The 18353-nt window shown below is 58.4% G+C and overlaps 9 protein-coding genes across 9 annotated transcripts; 5 read left to right on the forward strand and 4 right to left on the reverse strand.

Moving 5' to 3' along the window:
- Positions 1 to 312: 312 nt before the first annotated feature.
- On the forward strand, positions 313 to 1469 carry ACRALDRAFT_1032131 (uncharacterized protein; the record flags this gene model as incomplete). Its single annotated transcript, XM_071014920.1, has 2 exons — positions 313 to 1069; positions 1177 to 1469. The coding sequence occupies 2 exons, from the start codon at positions 313 to 315 to the stop codon at positions 1467 to 1469; spliced, it is 1050 nt and encodes a 349-aa protein (XP_070873137.1).
- A 1517-nt stretch (positions 1470 to 2986) lies between these two features.
- Positions 2987 to 5481, forward strand: ACRALDRAFT_1049617 (glycoside hydrolase family 55 protein; the record flags this gene model as incomplete). The annotated part of the gene is made up of 2 exons (XM_071015604.1): positions 2987 to 3255; positions 3324 to 5481. The coding sequence occupies 2 exons, from the start codon at positions 2987 to 2989 to the stop codon at positions 5479 to 5481; spliced, it is 2427 nt and encodes an 808-aa protein (XP_070873138.1).
- Positions 5437 to 6997, reverse strand: ACRALDRAFT_1081287 (uncharacterized protein). Its single transcript, XM_071019127.1, has 3 exons — positions 6889 to 6997; positions 6700 to 6827; positions 5437 to 6637 (listed from the first exon to the last, which is right to left on the reverse strand). The coding sequence occupies exons 1-3, from the start codon at positions 6913 to 6915 to the stop codon at positions 5665 to 5667; spliced, it is 1128 nt and encodes a 375-aa protein (XP_070873139.1). The 5' UTR covers positions 6916 to 6997; the 3' UTR covers positions 5437 to 5664.
- A 221-nt stretch (positions 6998 to 7218) lies between these two features.
- On the forward strand, positions 7219 to 8345 carry ACRALDRAFT_2036116 (uncharacterized protein). Its single transcript, XM_071020794.1, has 3 exons — positions 7219 to 7443; positions 7527 to 7963; positions 8046 to 8345. Exons 1-3 carry the CDS (start codon positions 7365 to 7367, stop codon positions 8226 to 8228), a joined length of 699 nt encoding a protein of 232 aa, XP_070873140.1. The 5' UTR covers positions 7219 to 7364; the 3' UTR covers positions 8229 to 8345.
- Positions 8346 to 9261: 916 nt separating this feature from the next.
- On the forward strand, positions 9262 to 10454 carry ACRALDRAFT_2109414 (glycosyltransferase family 32 protein; the record flags this gene model as incomplete). The annotated part of the gene is made up of 2 exons (XM_071023421.1): positions 9262 to 10339; positions 10408 to 10454. 2 exons carry the CDS (start codon positions 9262 to 9264, stop codon positions 10452 to 10454), a joined length of 1125 nt encoding a protein of 374 aa, XP_070873141.1.
- Positions 10455 to 11128: 674 nt separating this feature from the next.
- On the forward strand, positions 11129 to 13139 carry ACRALDRAFT_1032113 (uncharacterized protein; the record flags this gene model as incomplete). The annotated part of the gene is made up of 2 exons (XM_071014918.1): positions 11129 to 11281; positions 11343 to 13139. The coding sequence occupies 2 exons, from the start codon at positions 11129 to 11131 to the stop codon at positions 13137 to 13139; spliced, it is 1950 nt and encodes a 649-aa protein (XP_070873142.1).
- Positions 13140 to 13517: 378 nt separating this feature from the next.
- On the reverse strand, positions 13518 to 14335 carry ACRALDRAFT_1075986 (uncharacterized protein; the record flags this gene model as incomplete). The annotated part of the gene is made up of 2 exons (XM_071018456.1): positions 13518 to 13967; positions 14019 to 14335. A coding segment is annotated over one exon (232 nt), but the record flags the coding sequence as incomplete, so codon positions are not given.
- A 514-nt stretch (positions 14336 to 14849) lies between these two features.
- On the reverse strand, positions 14850 to 15442 carry ACRALDRAFT_1063059 (uncharacterized protein). The gene has a single exon (XM_071016717.1). It carries the CDS (start codon positions 15213 to 15215, stop codon positions 14970 to 14972), a length of 246 nt encoding a protein of 81 aa, XP_070873144.1. The 5' UTR covers positions 15216 to 15442; the 3' UTR covers positions 14850 to 14969.
- A 705-nt stretch (positions 15443 to 16147) lies between these two features.
- ACRALDRAFT_2138485 (uncharacterized protein) lies at positions 16148 to 18320 on the reverse strand. Its single transcript, XM_071024145.1, has one exon. The coding sequence runs from the start codon at positions 18167 to 18169 to the stop codon at positions 16382 to 16384; it is 1788 nt and encodes a 595-aa protein (XP_070873145.1). The 5' UTR covers positions 18170 to 18320; the 3' UTR covers positions 16148 to 16381.
- Positions 18321 to 18353: the final 33 nt, after the last annotated feature.

Here is an 18353-nt window from a genome sequence, read left to right on the forward strand (position 1 = left end):
AACTTTCAGCTTGTTGCTTTCCATCACATCACATTCGAGATATCTGGGTAGCGGAACAATTAGAGAAAGATAACAATGGCATCACAGGCCGTTCCATGGCGACATGCTCGCGGAGCCCTGAGACGGGCCATCCCAGGGCATGCGGTCCGTTGCTTCGCCACCATCCCTCCTACTCCTCCTACACCGACATCGACATCGACGCCGTCTTCCTCGTCTCCAGCTGGGCCCTCTGCACCAAAGACATCGTCCAAAGCTCGCCCGAAGACATACTTCAAGGATACCACGGTGGCACCTTTCTCCGAGTTTGTCGGCATGTCAGACGCGCCGCTCTCCCCCTCGGAAGCGTACGAGATCCGCACAGTAGAGGTGACGACACCGACGGGAAAGAAGAAGACGGTGACGCGGCTGCCCGAGTGGCTCAAGACGGGCATCCCGGGCGGCGGCAACGCCAACTTTGCGGCCATCAAGCGCGACCTCCGCGGGCTGAACCTGCACACGGTGTGCGAGGAGGCGCGGTGCCCCAACATTGGCGAGTGCTGGGGCGGGTCCAGCAAGAGCGCGGCCACGGCGACCATCATGCTCATGGGCGACACGTGCACGCGCGGGTGCCGCTTCTGCAGCGTCAAGACCTCCCGCGCCCCGCCGCCGCTCGACCCGCACGAGCCGGAGAACACGGCCGAGGCCCTCGCCCGCTGGGGCTTGGGGTACGTGGTGCTGACCAGCGTCGACCGCGACGACCTCGCCGACGGAGGCGCGCGGCACTTTGCCGAGACGATCCGCAGGATCAAGGCGAAGAAGCCGAGTATCCTGGTCGAGGCCCTGACGGGGGATTTCCAGGGCGACCTGGACCAGGTTTCCGTCGTGGCGCACAGCGGGCTGGACGTCTATGCGCATAATGTGGAGACTGTCGAGGGGTTGACGCCCTATGTGCGCGATCGCAGGGCTACGTTCCGGCAGAGCCTGAAGGTGTTGGCGGCTGCCAAGGCGGCGAAGCCTGAGCTCATTACCAAGACGAGTATCATGTTGGGGCTGGGCGAGCAGGAGCAGGAGGTCATGGATGCGCTGAGGGGTGAGTTCTGTTCATCTCTTCTTCCCCCCCTTTCTTTTCCGTTTGTTCCTTTCTCGCCTTTCTTCGTTTCCGCTTTCGATCATCTCTAACAAAGCCTTTCATCGCAGAGCTACGGAAGAACAACGTCGACGTGGTCACTTTCGGCCAGTACATGCGCCCAACGAAGCGTCACCTCCAGGTCGAGAGATATGTGACGCCCGACGAGTTCGAAATGTGGCGCCAGCGGGCTCTCGACATGGGATTCTTGTACTGCGCCAGCGGGCCTCTTGTCCGGAGCAGCTACAAGGCTGGCGAGGCATTCATCGAGAACGTGCTTCGCAAGAGGGCCGGCGAGAAGGCTATGGGGGCTAAGGACCTCGGTCACACGGTAGCGTTGGAGGATGCTCCTAAGCTTCCATGATGTGGAAGGCAAGGTGCCAAGCGACCCTACGGATCAAGCAACTCGGTTTGGGTTTTGTTTGTGGGGCATGGACAATGTTGTAATAATGGAATGGCTTGGGATACACGGACTGGCGTTTCTCAGGGATGGGCGTCTTCCCTTCGCCGTGGGGGTTGCCTTTTTCTCACGAGCCTTTTTAACCTATCAATTTAGGCTCGAGGTCGTCCCTTCAACATCGGGATGAGCATTACCCTCGGCTGTATTCAAACTTGGATTATCGACCATGACGCGGCGGGTGTGTGCACAGAATGGCCGGATGATGACCGTACGTACCACAAGACGAGACACTCGCGACATAATCGAGGCTGTCAGACCATGAACGACGTCTTATTCAACCTGCAGCACTGTCGCCCTAGGTCCTCTCTCCCGGGCCTCTGCGTTGAGTTTCCATTGGCAACCGGGCAGGGGCTGCGAAGTTCGTGCGGAAGCGTAGGAGGAAAGACGCGACCTATTCAGATGACAACAGTTCTGAGCCCCATCATGTGACGATGTCTTACAGTCATCCCCTAGCGGAGGGTATCCAGGTCCGAATCGATGAGCAGGTCGGAGCTTGTGATCGCCGTCGTTCTAGAAGAGATTGTCTAATTTTCAGATCAGCCCTAGATTGTCACCAGATGCCCTTGGTCGCATCCAGGACGTGAAGAACGGATTGATTCTGGGAGACTGGTTGGTTGCCTACCATCTCAACCCAGTCTCGATTGGCGCTTAGATGACGAGAGACAACAGAGCGCGAGGTCTATCTTAGATGGACGTCACCCAACGACTGATGTAAACAAAGGTAAGCAACGTCATCCGTTGGACGAGCAACGTTGAAGAGTCCAATCCTCGACGCCACCAGTCTGTTGTCCCCTACCGGTGTTTTGATACACACCCGTGTCGACGTCAAAACAAAACCTGCCGAACGCTGCAGACTTTCGGTCTGATATCTCACTAATAAAAGAGGCCCCGACTATTGTGCCATCGGCCTGCTCGTTCATTCCCTCTGATCACCACACCTCGGGGAGATTATTCATGTTTTCGTCTCACCGTCCTTAGTGTCGACGTGTCACCTCCAGCGGCGAATCCTCGCGCTGCCATTCCCAACAAGTGCCGACTGGCCGTCTTCGAAGGGCCCTCTTTTCTAATTCTCTTCTTAATAACCCCGAGACCAGACTGATGCCCGGAGTGGAGTAGCTTGGGAGGCGCCTCTGGCCCTAAGCTCTAAGGCGCGCCGTGAGGATTCATCACCCTCAAATTTCGTTTCTTGGTGTCATGGTCTCGAACGGGGATGGACCCATGGCTGCCACCGTCTCGTTGCCTCCGGATAAGAGTCTTATGGATCCGCTGCGGTTGGAGGGGCTTCCCCTTCCTCTCTCATCTTCACCATCCATTCCCGGTCTCCCATTGCCACTTGGATGAGTCCATCTTGGCCGAATCGGGACCTTCACTCTTTTCCAGCGTTGATTAGAGCATCTCCCACCAAGTGGAGAAACGTCGTTATGCTCTCCTTGGGTTTTCTCATAGTGGCAGCGGCCACAACTGCGAATGCCTTCTGGATGGCCGAGATCCCTCACCAGGGCATCGCGGCGTACAACCCGGATCCGAACTACCAGATCTTCCGCAATGTCAAGGAATTCGGCGCCGTGGGTGATGGTGTGACGGATGATACGACTGCCATCAATAATGCTATCAGCTTTGGGGACCGTTGTGCGCCGGGGCCCTGTAACCAGTCGACCACGACCCCAGCCACAGTCTACTTTCCTCCTGGGTGCGTGTTTTCAACCATGATAGACCTCGTAGAGGATGAGAGTGTGGGTGGGACTGACGAGACCGCAGAACATATCTCATCAGCAGCTCCATCATCGACTACTACTACACCCAGATCATTGGCGACCCCACCGACCGGCCCATCCTCAAAGCCGCCCCGAGCTTCAACGTGAGATACGCCATGGGACTCATCGACGCCAACCCGTACACTGAGCAAGGTCGGCTCGCCTATGGTCCCACCAACGTCTTCTTCCGACAGATTCGCAATATCGTCATCGACACGACGGCGATCCCGGCCGAGGAGAACGCGATGGGCATCCACTGGCCGTCGTCGCAATCCACGTCCATCAGCAACTGCGATTTCAAGTTGGCCGAGGGCCCGCAGAGCAGGCACGTCGGCTTGTCCATCGAGGCCGGGTCCGGTGGCTTTCTCAGCGACCTGACATTCTACGGCGGCATGATCGGGGCCCGGTTTGGGAACCAGCAGTACACGGTGCGTAACCTCAAGTTCTACAATGCGCAGGTTGCCGTCAGCTACATATGGGATTGGGGCTGGACGTACAGGAGCCTTCACATTGAAAACTGCGGCACGGGCATTCGGATGGGCGACGCGGTGGCGGTGACGCTGCTTGACAGTACGTTCCGGAACGTCGGGACAGCGATCGAGACAAACCGTTCCCCGAACGGGTACCGGGAAGATACGGCCGGGTCAGTGGTCATGTACAACGTCGTCTTCGATAACGCCGCGGAGATCCTCAGGGGTCCGCAAGGGGTCATCATCCCAGGCCGCGATGTGTCGTTTGCGCACGTGGGATTCGCCATGGGCCACATTTACGACCCCTTCGGGCCGACCGACTTTGCGGGGAGCGCGCCGGCGCTCTTCCCGCCGCCCCCGCGATGTCTCCTCGACGCGGACGGGAGGAAGTACTACGAGCGGTCCAAGCCGCAGTACGAGGACGAACCGGTCAACGTGTTCGTCTCGGCGCGGCAGTTTGGTGCCAAGGGCGACGGGCGAGCGGACGACACGGAAGCGCTCAACAGGCTCTTTTCCTTCACGGCCGCCGCCGGCCTCATCGCCTTTGTCGACGCCGGGACCTACTTTGTGTCGGACACGGTGTTCATCCCTCCCGGGGCGCGCATCGTGGGCGAAGCGCTGTCGTCCTACCTCCTCGGCGGCGGGAGCAAGTTCTCGGACATGGAGGCCCCGTGCCCGGTCGTTCGGGTCGGCCATCCCGGCGACGAGGGTAGCATCGAGTGGTCTGACATGATCCTCGGCACGCGCGGGGCGGCGCCCGGGGCGCTGGTGGTGGAATTCAACCTACACGCGGTGGAAGAGAAGCACGAACCGTCGGGCATGTGGGACGTGCATGTCCGGCTGGGGGGATACCCGGGCACGGAGCAGAGGTTGGCGGATTGCCCCACCAGGCCGGGCGAGGAATTGGCGACGGCCGACCCGGTGTCCGAGCACTGCATCGCGGCATGGGGCAGCATGCACATCACGCGGTCGGCGGCGGGGCTGCTGGTGGAGAACTGTTGGATGTGGGTGGGGGACCACGACCTCGAGGACCCGGAGTATCGCCGGGTCTCGCTGTACGGGGGACGCGGCATCCTGGTGGACAGCGAGGAGGGGCGACTGTGGTTCTCGGCCAGCTCGTCGGAGCACCACGTGCTGTACCAGTACCTCTTCCAAGGCTCGCGGAACATCTTCATGGGTTACGCGCAGACGGAGACGCCGTATTTCCAGCCGAACCCGCCGGCGCCGGAGCCGTTCTCCGTGCTCCCGGCGTACTACGACCCGGACTTTGAGGAGATGTGCTGCGGGCGGGAGAGGAGCGACCCGAACGACCCGGCGTTGGCGACGAACGCCGACCTGACGGTCCCCTGCGCGATGGCCTGGGGGCTCGTCGTGCGCGATACGCGGGATTTCTTCGTGTACGGGGCGGGGCTGTACAGCTTCTTCAACGATTACGACACGAGCTGCTCGCGGGAGGGCGGCGGGGCTCTGTGCCAGCAGCGGATTTTCGAGGTGACGGGGACGTCGAACCCGGCGGTCGTAGTGTATAACCTGAACGTCATTGGCGCGAGGGCCATGGTTACCCGGGATGAAGAGGACATTGCGTGGTTTGATGATAATCGGGCGGGCTTCACCACTTGCATTGCGGTCTATGAGAATGGCGGCGTAGACGAAAATGGGCCTGGCTGCTTGCCTCTCGATCATGCGGAGTGAAATATGGGATAAGATGGTACTATTCAGCTGCAGTGGGAGAAGAAAACGAAATAATAATCATGATGGGTCTTTTCGAGGTTTATTTTGTAAATTGGGGGTATAATAGAAGGGGTAAGGAAGATTTGGTGACCTGAATCTGTTTACCCTCTACACTCACTACACTTTCTCTTGATGCGGTTTCTTTCAGCTCAAATCCCACAGCCTCCTCAGGGCCGTCAAGGCAATAAAGACAGCCTCATCGGTACGAATGGTCCGGCTGCCCTGGTTGGGCAGAACGTCGATCCAGTGGTCGAAAAGCTCACGGGTAGAGGCGGCGCCGACGCCCATGTCGGCCAGCTGGGGGTCGTTGGCGGTGGCGAACTCGATGCCCCTGGGCCCGCCAAAGACGATGAGGAGGTGCTTGAAGGGCAGCTTGCGGTCGTGGCGCGGGAAGGCGCGGGAGACGGATTCGCCGCGCTCGGAGGTGCCGATGCTGACGTCGTAGCCTCCCTCGTAGGGGGACTCCTCGAAGACGGCGGAGAGGGAGGCGGCGCGGCGGACGGCGTAGCCCCAGTAGTAGCCGCCCTCCTCGCGCGGGGCGGCCGGGTGGACGGCTTCGGCGGGGCCCTGCTCGAAGGAGCCCGAGGGGAAGTGCAGGGTGACGCGGGTATTGGGGGGGATGGCGTCCGGGAGGGAGACGGGGGCCTTGGCGCCAATGTCGACGAGGCAGGCGGCGCCGGCGGAGGGGGGCGGGCGGTCGAGGGTGACGCCTTCGCGGTAGGGGATGGCGGCGTCGATGGGGTTGGGGTGGTGGGGCATGTCGAGGGAGGGGAGGAGGCCGGCGAGGCGGAGGTTGGGGTGGATGGGGAAGAGGGTCTTGCGCATGAAGGGGGGCGCTTCGAGGTAGGAGAGCACGTGGGCGAGGAAGTGGCAGGGGTCGACGTCGGCGGTGAAGGAGGAGTCGGAGTCGTCTTGTCTCTGGCCGGGACGGGGTCGGGCGTGGGAGGGGCGCTGGGTCCTGTAGAAGGAGGAGGAGGAGGAGGAGGTTTGGGCGTCGGGGGCGGAGTGCGAGGGGGAGGGCATGTCGTTGTAGATGACTACTTCGTCGATGGAGAAGACGGCTAGGGCGCGGGCGATGCGTCCTGGACTTGTCATGCGTTGATCCATGGTGCGGTGGCTGAGGTTGAGGATGGTTAGGACTGGAAGAATTTGGAGGGGGTTGAGGGGGCGGCGACATACTCGGCGATTATACTGCCAGGGATAGCAACCGATATGGTCCAGTCACGGCCTCCCTGGTCCGGGGTGAAGGTGGCCGAGGGTTTGGAGGTGTCGAGGTGGTCTGCGCCTCCATGGCCCAGCTTCCTCTTCTGTGGTTTTGACGATTAGCAAAGATGGGAAGATGTATGGAGTGAAATGACGTAAACTAACCTTGGTTCTGTAATCTGCATGTGACATGATGTCCAATTGGTATGGACTGATCTCTGTCTAAGGTTGCCTGGGCTATCGAGTTGTTTAATAGAGAATTGGAGGACTGGGGTGAAGTTCTCGATGCTGTCGCAAAAAAAGCGACACTGGTGGGATGGGAAAATGGCAGAATGGAGAATTATCTAATTAAACACACCGCCTTCTTGTTTGGGTGTACCTGTACTTTGTACCTTCTATCGTCGGGTACAGCGTGGTCTTTCCGCTCCAGTGACAAATCACGATACATACAACGTACAGTTTACATAGGTACGGTACAATTCACTTTATCCTTCGCCGCGCTTCTTCCTCTTCCACTTCATCAATTCTCCCAACCCACGATCAGGTCGCGCTTTTCCTATCGCAACTGTATCAGCTGCCTACCACAGACCAAACTTGGTCTTCCTCGATTCCTTACATCCGACACATCGTATCCGCCCATCATGAGCGGCCCCGTCAATATCCAATCTGCCGGGCAGTGGCAAGACATCCTCAGCACGACCAACGTCGTCATTGCAGACTGTGAGTATTTCAATGATGCACATCGAACTGCCTAACTCCTCTCCCGTGACGCTCGCTAAGATGTGGCCTTGATGCCAACCTAGTCTACGCCGACTGGTGCGGCCCCTGCAAGATGATCGCCCCGCATTTCGAGAAACTATCCAAAGAACACTCCAAACCGAAAAAGGTGGCCTTTTGCAAAATCGACGTCGACTCGCTCTCGTCCATCTCGCGCACCTACGGCGTTAGCGCCATGCCGACCTTTATCATCTTCCACGGCGGCCAGCCCATCGAGACGATCCGCGGCGCCAACCCGCCAGCCCTCACCAGCGCCATCTCCAAGGCCGTCAAGCTCCCCGCCAAACCGGGCCACGGCGCGGGTCACTCGTTCCAGACGCCCGGGCGCACGCTCGGCGGGCAGGGCGTGGGGTCCGGGACGACGGTGCGGCCCTCGACGGCGGCGTCGCTCGGCCTCAGCCTCTGGGGCGTCGCCAAGCACGTTGCCACCGTCGGCGGGCTCTACGTGGTGTCGCTCATCGCGGTGCGTTGGTACCTGTTCGGCATGCCCGAGGGCGGCCTCTGGGCCATGTTGACCGACTGGTGGCCTAACATGGAGTCTATAGGTCGATCCCTACAAGGCCGCGGAAAACTCGCGGTTTAACATGGTCAACCCGCCGCCGCCGTCGCAGCAGCGCGGGGGCTGGGCGCCGTCGTTTGTGTCTGGAGGGGCGAAGAAGCCCCCCGCGCGGGCGGCTGCGCGGCCGTCGCAGTTGAAGACGCTGGCGGATTTGGGGAAGGAGGAGTAGGAGAAGGTTGGAGGTAATGGCGTTTTTGGTTGAGGCGACATGATGCCTCTTGGGATTATTCGTCTTGTATTTATTCGACTAATACATTCTATACTATGCGTTCCAATGCTTCATCCGCGTCATGAGTCTGCAAGACCGACTCAATCCACACTACATTGTACACCACGTAAACGCGGAAAGATGATTCTCCGTCTCCGTATGGATGTACCTGGGGTGGTTAAAGTTCCTCTCGCCAAGCATTGCTTGTCCTCACGAAGTACCTCGCTAGTAACGTCGGTACCTTGTCTGTGGTGGATTCCTGCAAGGAACATTCAACCCAGTAACGATACACCAATGGAACTTCCATTCCCCTGACTTTGGCCTTGAATTTTGGCCTTAACCTACATCGTACACAACCACATCACCAAGACGTCTTCATCTAGCAAATGCTTTAAAAATTTCCATCTTGCTTCTCACCACTACTCCTCTAGAATATTTCTTTAATTCTTCTAATATCCCATCTAATTTCGCATTCTTTCCTTGGATAGGGCATTTGCTTTCCCATACGTCGCCTTGCCCTTCAGCCTCGCCTAAAAGGAATTGTCCGCCGATAACTTTGCTTCCTCTGCCTGCCAGACGTCAGTGTGCATTGTATGCAATCCTCACCCGTCCTTTCCCTTCATCCGTGTTCTCTACTCGAGTCCGCTCCCAATCCTCCAAACTTGCTCGGGTCCATCGCGCCCGGGATTCTCGTCCGAAAACTGACATGATCGGCCTTGATTTTTCACAGGATCGACACATTCGAGAACGCTGCCACTTGCGTCCCGACCGCGCTCCCTCTCTATCCTCGTTCTTCCCTACGTATTCCTCGACGACCTCATCGTTCCGAAACAGCTCTGCCACGCGGTCAATTGCTTCTCGACTAAAACTGCCAAACCAATCCCGCGCCGCCGAGCCCTGGTAGGCGACACGTGCCGATTCATGACCTGGTAACCTTTGACAACTTGCTTCTTGATCGGTTCGCTTGCGTCGCCTCTCGTACGCCGCCGTCGCCATGTTGAGTCCTCGGAGAGCAGTGGCGACAGCTGCCTTTTGCCTCATCGTCCTCTATCTGGTTTTCTCTTCACACTCCTCTTCGCCCGCAACAGCACCGAAAATTGTGGAACCCAACACAAATACGCCCGATACGCCCGATGCACAACAAAATAATGCGCACACTTCCAACACACCGCCCTCGTCCGACCTCCAGCGCGTCCCCAAACCGGTCGAACAACAACGTCCCATGATGGACATGTCCCAGCTGTCGCTCTACGACAAGCTGGCCTATCAATTCCCGTACGACATGGAAAGCAAGTTCCCCGCCTACATTTGGCAAACCTGGAAGCGCAACCCGCAGGACGCCCAGTTCGAATTCCACGACCAGGAGAAGAGCTGGACCGACCAGCATCCCGGCTTCGTCCACGAGGTGGTCACCGATGACGTGGCCGTGGACCTCCTGCGGCTTCTGTACGCGTCTGTCCCCCAGGTGCTCGAGGCGTACGCGGCCCTACCGCTGCCCGTGCTCAAGGCCGACTTTTTCCGCTACCTGATCCTGCTCGCCCGCGGCGGCATCTACTCGGACATTGACACGTACGCCATCCGGTCGGCGCTCGAGTGGGTGCCGGAGCGCATCCCGCGGTCGTCCATCGGCCTCGTCATCGGCATCGAGGCCGACCCGGACCGGCCCGACTGGAAGGACTGGTACAGCCGGCGCATCCAGTTTTGCCAGTGGACGATCCAGGCGAAGCCGGGCCACCCGGTCCTGCGCGACGTCGTGGCGCGCATCACCGAGGAGACGCTGAAGAGGAAAAAGACGGGCGAGCTGAGCCGGATGGCGGACGCCGGGGTGGTCGAGTTTACGGGGCCCGCCGTCTGGACGGACGTCATCTTTGACTACTTCAACGACCCGAGGTACTTTGACATGGAGGGGTCGGCCGGCGCGATCGACTGGCGCAACTTTACGGGCATGGGGGTGTCGCGCAAGGTGGGCGACGTCATTGTGCTGCCCATCACGGGGTTTAGCCCGGGCGTGGGACAAATGGGGGCCAAGGAAGTCGACGACCCCATGGCTTTTGTCAAGCATGAATTCGAGGGTGCGTTTTTCGTCTCGTCCTTCTCGGCTTGTCGCTACTGAGAAACACTAACACTGGTTTGCGTATAGGTACCTGGAAGCCAGAGGAGCTGCGGCACATTGGCGAGATACAGTAAGCCGACGAGGAGCTCAGCTGGCGACGGATGACGACGCAACGAACTATTATTTTCTCCTCTTTTATCCCAAGATCTTTATCTGGCATTCCATCCGAGGTCACCATCGACATGCTCGGCTTTTCTTTTCTTATTTCACGCGGACAGGCTCCGACCGAGTTGCAACGGTTTCAAGGCTACGACTCGGGAGATGTTGGTTACCCTGGGGGTTGGCGAATGTCGACTACAATTAGACTTCCAATGGCAAGGAGCGTCTTGGGATTTTGGCGCAGGAAAGCAAACAAAAAGTACCTTATAGAGCGGATCATGTGACGACTAAGGTATGTAGAGCATTCTAATATGACCGAGTGGCTGGGTGTTGTACCTGACTCCGAAAGGTACATGGTACCATTCGGGACAAACGTGAAGAGCCGGGCTACCCCGCATTGGCCTGTGCCACGTTGGTTAGCTTCTCCGCAATCCCCGCAGATGCCCACAGCTGGGTGGGAATGGTACAACGTCATCTCGGCCCTTGGCTATCCCATCCCACCACTAGCCGCTCCCAAGCGCCGACCACCTTCCTAACCTTCCGTCTCTCTTCCCGTCCATCTTTCACGAGGAGCTTCTCACTCTACGAACGGCAAGCGTCTGTATATTGGGACACGGCCACCGCCACTCGACAATCTGCATTGGAAGACATGAGCTTCACGTGCGTAGCATGGCCGCGCCTGGCTCCTCGCCGTGCCTCTCTACGCATTCGAAATGGCTCGGCCTTGCCAGCGTCTTGCCCCAGGCGTGCCATCACAGGAGCCTCGGGGTTGACGGAGAGCTTCTGTCTCGGTCCCAACGACGTCAGTCTATTCGTTCTCATGGATAACGCGTGCTCTGTCTGTATTGACTTGCAATCCATAGCCGCCATTACTTCCCCATACCATCCCAGAGCACTTTTCCTCCATCGTCTCACGACACGGCGACAGGCCGGCCGTCATATCCCGCACGCCAACTACACCCTCGATACCGGGTCTCACTTTGGACGTTCCCGCAGCCCGAGAGACGACACTCACATATGCAGAGTTGGACATCCTCTCCAATCGCCTCGCCTCAGGTCTGCGTTCCCTGGGAGTGAAAAAAGGCGACCGAGTCGCCGTCAGCCTCGGCAACTGCGCCGAGTTTGCAGCCCTCACCTATGCCGTGTTCAAACTGGGGGCCGTGCTCGTGCCGCTGAATCCCGGCTTCAACGTCCAGCAGGTCACTGCGGCCCTGGCCCACCTCGACGTCGAGCTCCTCGTCATCGGCACCGTTACCGACCTCCCCTACAAGCCTTGCCGTGGCAGAAGCAACGAGCCGCTCCTCCGTACCCTCGTGCCTAACCTCGAAGGGGCCCGTCTCGAATCTCCCGGCGCCCCCTCTCTCAAGACCATCGTCATGTTCGATAATCTCGCCTCCCACCCGCTCACGGAATTTACCCGGATCAGTGAATGTCGCGCCCTAACTCCGTTCTCTCGCCTTCTCGAGGGGTCTGGCGACCCCATCCGGCCCGATGCGCCGTTACATCCCTCGGAAACAATCAATATCCAGTTCACCTCCGGCACCACATCGACGCCGAAAGCGGCCATGCTCACGCATACCTCGATTCTCAACAACGGCTCCCTCATCGCCGGCCGCATGGGTCTCGTCCCGACGGACCGCATCGTCGTCCCCCCGCCGCTCTTTCACTGCTTCGGGTCCGTCCTGGGCTACATGGCCACAGCCACCACCGGCGCCGCCATCCTCTTCCCCTCCCCGGCCTTTGACCCCGCCGCCACCCTGCGCACGCTCGCCGACCACGATGCCACGGGCCTCTACGGCGTCGCCACCATGTTCATCGCCGTGCTCGACGTCCTCGCCGCGGGACACACCGTCTCCCCCGCCCAACTCCCCAAGAACCTGACCAAGGGGATCGCGGCGGGGAGTTCGGTGCCCGAGTCGCTCATGCGTCGGCTCTACGCCACCCTGGGCCTGAACGACCTCGTGATTTGCTACGGCATGACCGAGACGAGCCCCGTATCGTGCATGACGGCGCCGTCGGATCCGTTCCGCCACCGCACCGCCTCGGTGGGCCGCCCACTGCCGCATACGGCGGTCAAGATTGTCGATCCGCGGGACAGGTCCGTCGTCCTCCCCGTCGGGGAAAGGGGCGAGCTCGCGGCCGCGGGGTATCTCGTCATGCGGGGCTACTGGGGCGACGAGGCGCGGACGGCCGAGGTGCGGGTGGCCGAGGAGGACGGCCGGACGTGGGTCTACTCGGGCGACGAGGCGATCATGGACGAGCAGGGGTACGTGGCCATTACGGGGCGGATTAAGGATCTCATTATCCGCGGCGGGGAGAATATCCACCCGCTGGAGATTGAGAATTGTCTCCTCCAGCATCCGCTTGTTGGTGACGCGTCGGTTGTGGGCGTGCCGGATGAGCGGTATGGGGAGAATGTGGCTGTTTTTATCGTCCCCGCGCAGGGTGTTGCTGTGCGGGAGGACGGTGAGGGGGCGATAGGGTCGGAGGAGAAGGAGTTGACCAAGGATATGGTCAGGGGGTGGGTGAGGGATGCTCTTTCGGCGCATCTCGTCCCGAAACACGTCTTTTGGATTGATGAGTATCCCAAGACGGCGAGTGGGAAGATTCAGAAGTTTAAGCTGAGGAGCTTGGCGAGGGAGAGGTTGGGCAGGGAGTAGCTGTAGCTGCGTAGCATAAGACATAGCGGGCCTTGTGAGTTTTTTGTTTGTATATACAATTATTGCCATAGTTTCAGCACTTTGTGCACCTAGTCGTACTATATACGAGGATAGGATGTTGGGTATGTCTTGTAGTCCCGCTGGCCTATCTAATCCCATCCATGCAAAGCATATTGAAACCATAATTCGCAGGTGTGAAGACGCTATCTGGGCGCTTGAACGACAGAGAAAGCTGTTTGTGGATGACTCCAGATATGCGAGACTTAAGCTTGACTACCCACCGGGCTGCCGACGTTTCACCGTTCAAGTCCCGGTCACTAGGTCCGAGTGGAGCTCCGAACTCGGGTCTCCACCGACCGAGTCCCGCCACCGACCGGGATAAGCGGACCGATTGAGCCCATACGAATACGAAGTACTTGTTGGAGACTCATTTTGGCTGATCGGGTTGTTGGATGGATATCCAGAATTGCGACGTTGATCTGAACCGTTATCAAGAATGTCATGGCGAGTGCGATACCCAGTTAATAGGAGATTATAGTATATCATTGAAATAGAAATGTCCAGCGCCATACATCAGCATGCATCCATTACCAGCCCCTATTCGTAACCAAACGCCAGTCAAAATTAATACCCCCACCCTAGAGCCACGCCATGTCTGCGTCTACCAGCTCAGAACGTTGAAGATGGACTTTCGCGGATCTTGGACGCCTTCATATACACGTGCCCGCGTGACTTCCCTCTCGGGGGTGTGGTACGGCGCAAAGAAGCGGTCCATGGTGCTCGATTGCTTCTTGAGCTGCGATCGGATGTAGGTGCCCACCACGGTGGCTGTTGACAGTTAGTGCTGTCTTGGGTGAAAAGAAACAGGAATTGACTGACCTGTGCCGACCATCATGAGGGTGGAAAGAATTCTATATCGGTCAGCCTGGATGATTCTTGATTCGGCTCGATGGTCCAGGTGGATTTATCGACTTACTTGGGTCTCATGACCGAGGATGTGACGGCCTTTGCTGCTGGGGCGACCATTTTGTGTTTTTGGTGTTATGTTGATGTGTTGATGAGATGTTGGCAAATGAAGACGAGACTTCAATTGAGTGAGTGAATAGCGAAAGCCTCTCAAATGAAATGGCAATTGATTGTTTGTACTGTAAGTTGGGTATGTCTTGTCAGATGGAAATTGAAAACTTGAAAGAGATCCAGAGGCACATATATAATTTACAAGTAGGGAGACATCATCGTCGGCTCAATAAGCAGATATACGACTGTAAGTCTGACATCACGACATGGGCCGACCATAGTTCGAATGTTGCGCGGTCTGGTGGGACAATCGTGTGGTGAGGTTACGATGTGGTTCGACGGGATGTAAGGCCGCGCCAATCGCGACGCCGATGTCCTTAAAAGGAGCCACAATCAGTAGGTGTCGAACTGAATGAAAGGAAAGCTATTTCATTGGGCAATAATAAGTTGCGGTCCCACATCGGAAGTACCTTAATCCGACAAGATATAGTGACGAGAGAACTTGAAACTGACGACCAAATGTACGAAGTACTTAATTACAACTCCACGCCAATAGGCAGGCGGTGGTGGGTACATTAGGTTACCTAGGTACTTGGCTGTCGTATTTTCGGAGGCTACCGAACCAGCGATTTACAGGTCACTTCCCAGCTCATCCCAGAGCCTCCAATCACCTTTGTAGTAAGCAAGTACAATGGCCCTCGACTCCTTTCCATGGCAGCCACGGGGCAGGCACGCCTTCATACCCTCCCAGCCCATCGTAAACCTTTAGCCTCTAGGCTCAGCCTCTAGGCTCAGCCTCCAAGCAATGACGATTCAGAGCTGAGTCGCTTGACCCGTCAAATTCATAACCTCGGCCATTCCATCCCGGAAAAGCAACTTGAGATACTTCTGGTGGATGTTGTGCAGGAACTGCGGCGCCACCGGTCGGTTGACAGTCGGATTGCAGCTCAGCGAAGCCAAGTCGACCGTCACCACCGCCTTGTTGTTATCGCCATACAAGCTGCCATGGCCGCCCGTCCGCTTGACCCTGAACCGGTAGACGCTCGAAAAGGTGCTCATGTCGGAGCCGAACGCAAGGTCGATGTACGGTCCCTCGTCGGCCGAGCCAAGGCGCACCTCGGAGACGTAGAAGCAGTTGAACAGGATGGAGTTTCTCTGGGGGAGATGGTTGGGCGACAGGACGGACGAGGACCAGATGGGCTGGCGATCCGCGAAGCCGGGGGCATCTGCAGCACTGTTAACGATCGTTTAGAGATACTGACGAAACAGTAACTCACTCTTGAAGCGCGTCATATCCGTTCCCAGAACCTTCATCATGGTCCGCTCCAGCGCAAGAACCGGTCCGAAGAAAACGCCACGCACAAAGCGGGCAAGGATGGCTTCGTCCGAGACGATGACCTGTGGACCGTGCAGCAGGATGCTCATGGAGAACGAGCTGAACGACATGAAGTGGTTCCGGGGGTTGACGAGGTAGCGGACCGTCGTCGACATGAGGAACGAAGTCGGGATGATGTTCGAGGCCCGGATGTGGTCTGCCTTGATGGGTGCGAGGCGACGGAAGATGATCCAGGCCCAGGTGGCTGTGCCGACGACGACGGCTCCAACCAGCCAGGCGACCATCTGCAGAAACATGATGATGACCTGGTTGTTTTGTTTGAGATGGGTTTGATGAGTCTTCAGTGTGAAGGTCTTTGAATGACCAGAAGGGATTGAGGGAGGATAAGGAGAAAGAAGGGACCAGTAAGCCTGACGAAGAAAATCTTTTATTGATGGCATGGATGACTTGCGCTGCTTCCTTCCTCGTTTTCTTATATTATCAAGCCGACGACTCGTGGAATAGGAAAGGTGACTGATATAATGATTCCGTGTTAGTCCCTCTGACTCTACGCCGTGGTCTATAAAGACCAGCCGGTGAACCCTTGTTAGCAGGTGATTGACCTCTTTGGCTGATTCACTCCTTAGTTAATAATAAACCGAATATAAAGAATAAGCACAGTGAATACTAATTCATTCTGTAAAGTGGCTACTGTTATGGTATCTCAAGTCAAAGGTTGAACTTATAACATACTTCCCGCAAAGCCCACGTGCACTCTTGGTCGCTTATAGCATCCCGCCGCCCCTAAAGAAAGAATGCAAAGGAGAACAGCCTGCAGGCGACCTGACACTTAAGAATCATAACTTGAGCCTTGAACAAAGACGGCTGAACGTAGTCAGGCTAAACGCAGTCAGGCTGGCAACACCACCTCCTCCCACACATCCAACCCCCTGAACCCCTCCTCCACAGTCCACATCCTGCCCTTCTCAGGGGTAAACAAGGCCTCGCAGGCCCTCCCAACAATCAACAACCCAGGCGGACGACTCCCCTCCGCCTCGATGGCCTGGGCCACAAAGCCAAGCGTCGTCCGGATAACCCGCTGATCAGGACAGCTCGCCCGTTCCACCACAGCGCACGGCGTATCCCGCGGCCACAACACCCTCTCTTCGTCCTTGTGCCCCTCCCTCTCCACATGCGACGTCAACTCCTCCACCAACCCCTCAATCCGATGCAACGCCATCAAAAACACCGCCGTGCGCGCAGCCCGATACCCAGGCGGATCCGGCGCCCGCCCCTTCTTCCCCGTCCCGGTACACACGAGCACCTGATCCGCCACATCCCGCATCGTCGCCGGCACCCCCGCGAAAAGCGGCGCGCACAACGCGCTCGTGAGCCCCGGCAGCACCACGATCCGGTCGGCCGGGACGCCGTTGGCCCGGAAATACGCAACCTCCTCCCCGCCGCGGCCGTACAGGAACGGGTCGCCCTGCTTGAGGCGCACCACCACCTGGCCCTGGTCCCGCGCCGCCGCGAGCGCCGCGGCGTGGAGCTCCTCCTGCGCCGCGTCGGCGTTGCCTGGGAACTTGCGCGCGATGCGCACCTGCGTGCGCCGCGGGACGAGGTCCAGCACGGCTGACGGGACGAGCTTGTCGGCGAGGATGAGGTCGGCTGACTGGATGGCCTTGTGGGTTGCGCGGGTGAGCAGGTCCGGGTGGCCTGGGCCGCTGCCGGCGAGGATGATGAGGCCGCATTTCGGACGGGAGGGTGAGAATGGGGATGCTGAGGCTGATGATGAGGAAAGTAAAGGGGAAGGGTGTGGTGAAGGCGAGGCGGGAGCAATGTGCGACAGGGCCGAGTCGTGGGCGTCGGGGGTGGGATACGAGCGGAGGACGGCTTCGACGTCTTCGTCGGAAATGGCGGCGAGTCGCTTCAGGGGCCAGTACTCGCATACTTGGGAGAGCCAGCGGATGCGGCGCGTCTTGGCGGCGTCGGCGTCGTCTTCGGTCACGAGACGATTAAAGGAGGCAGACTGGTCGACCGAATCGTCTGCATCCTCGTGGTCTCCGTCGTCGGCGTCGTAGGAGCCGGTCTCGGCTTGCGTCTGGGCTGACGCGGCTCCTGTCAGAGCGACGCGGTCTTCCTGCTGGATGCGACGACGGAGCTGGCCCAGACGGGCGCAGGCGACCCCTAAGTTTGGGGGGAGAGAAGCGGCGACGTCGCGCCGGATGCGGGAGGCGAGCTTGCACCCCCGACCGTTGGTGGTGACGCCAATCTGGAGGGGTCCGTCGGTGTGGGTCGAGAGGAGGGAGAAGGTGCAGAGATGAGGGGCGTCGACGACGTTGACGGGGATGCGGTTCCTTTTGCAGAGGGAGGAGATGTGGCTGCTCAAGGGATCGCGAGGCCCAGAGGTGACGAATACTGCGTCGACAACGCCGTCGACCTCTTCCCTTCCCAGGGTGAGGAGGTCGTTGTCATGGAATTCCTTCTTGTGCCACGTCACCTCGCCCGCTTCGATCCTCTTGGCCAGACCGTAGTGAAGCTCGGCCGTTTCAGGGGCGATGAGGATGGGCCTCGCTCCGGCCTTGAGGGACTGTCCGCATCGTGAAGCCGCCAGGGGGTTGGTGCCGATGACGAGATGGATGTTGTCCCTGCAGTTAAACGCCGCCAGCAGGGACGTTGCGTCTGTCTCGGTCGTCATGGATCTTGCCACTGATCTGTCCGTCGTTGTCGTTCGGTTAGTCGAGTTGGAAGAAGGGTTTCTCCCGTTTGCCCTGGTTGAAGTGATTCTTTTTTTCCCCTTGTTTCTCCCTTAGTCCATGAAAAGGAGATCGGAGATCCGTCGTAATATCAAAGTCCTAGAACAAACTAGAACAAAGAATGTC

This window comes from Sodiomyces alcalophilus (genome assembly GCF_042370955.1).
Source record: "Sodiomyces alcalophilus JCM 7366 unplaced genomic scaffold ACRALscaffold_6, whole genome shotgun sequence".
Taxonomy (NCBI): Eukaryota; Fungi; Ascomycota; class Sordariomycetes; order Glomerellales; family Plectosphaerellaceae; genus Sodiomyces; species Sodiomyces alcalophilus.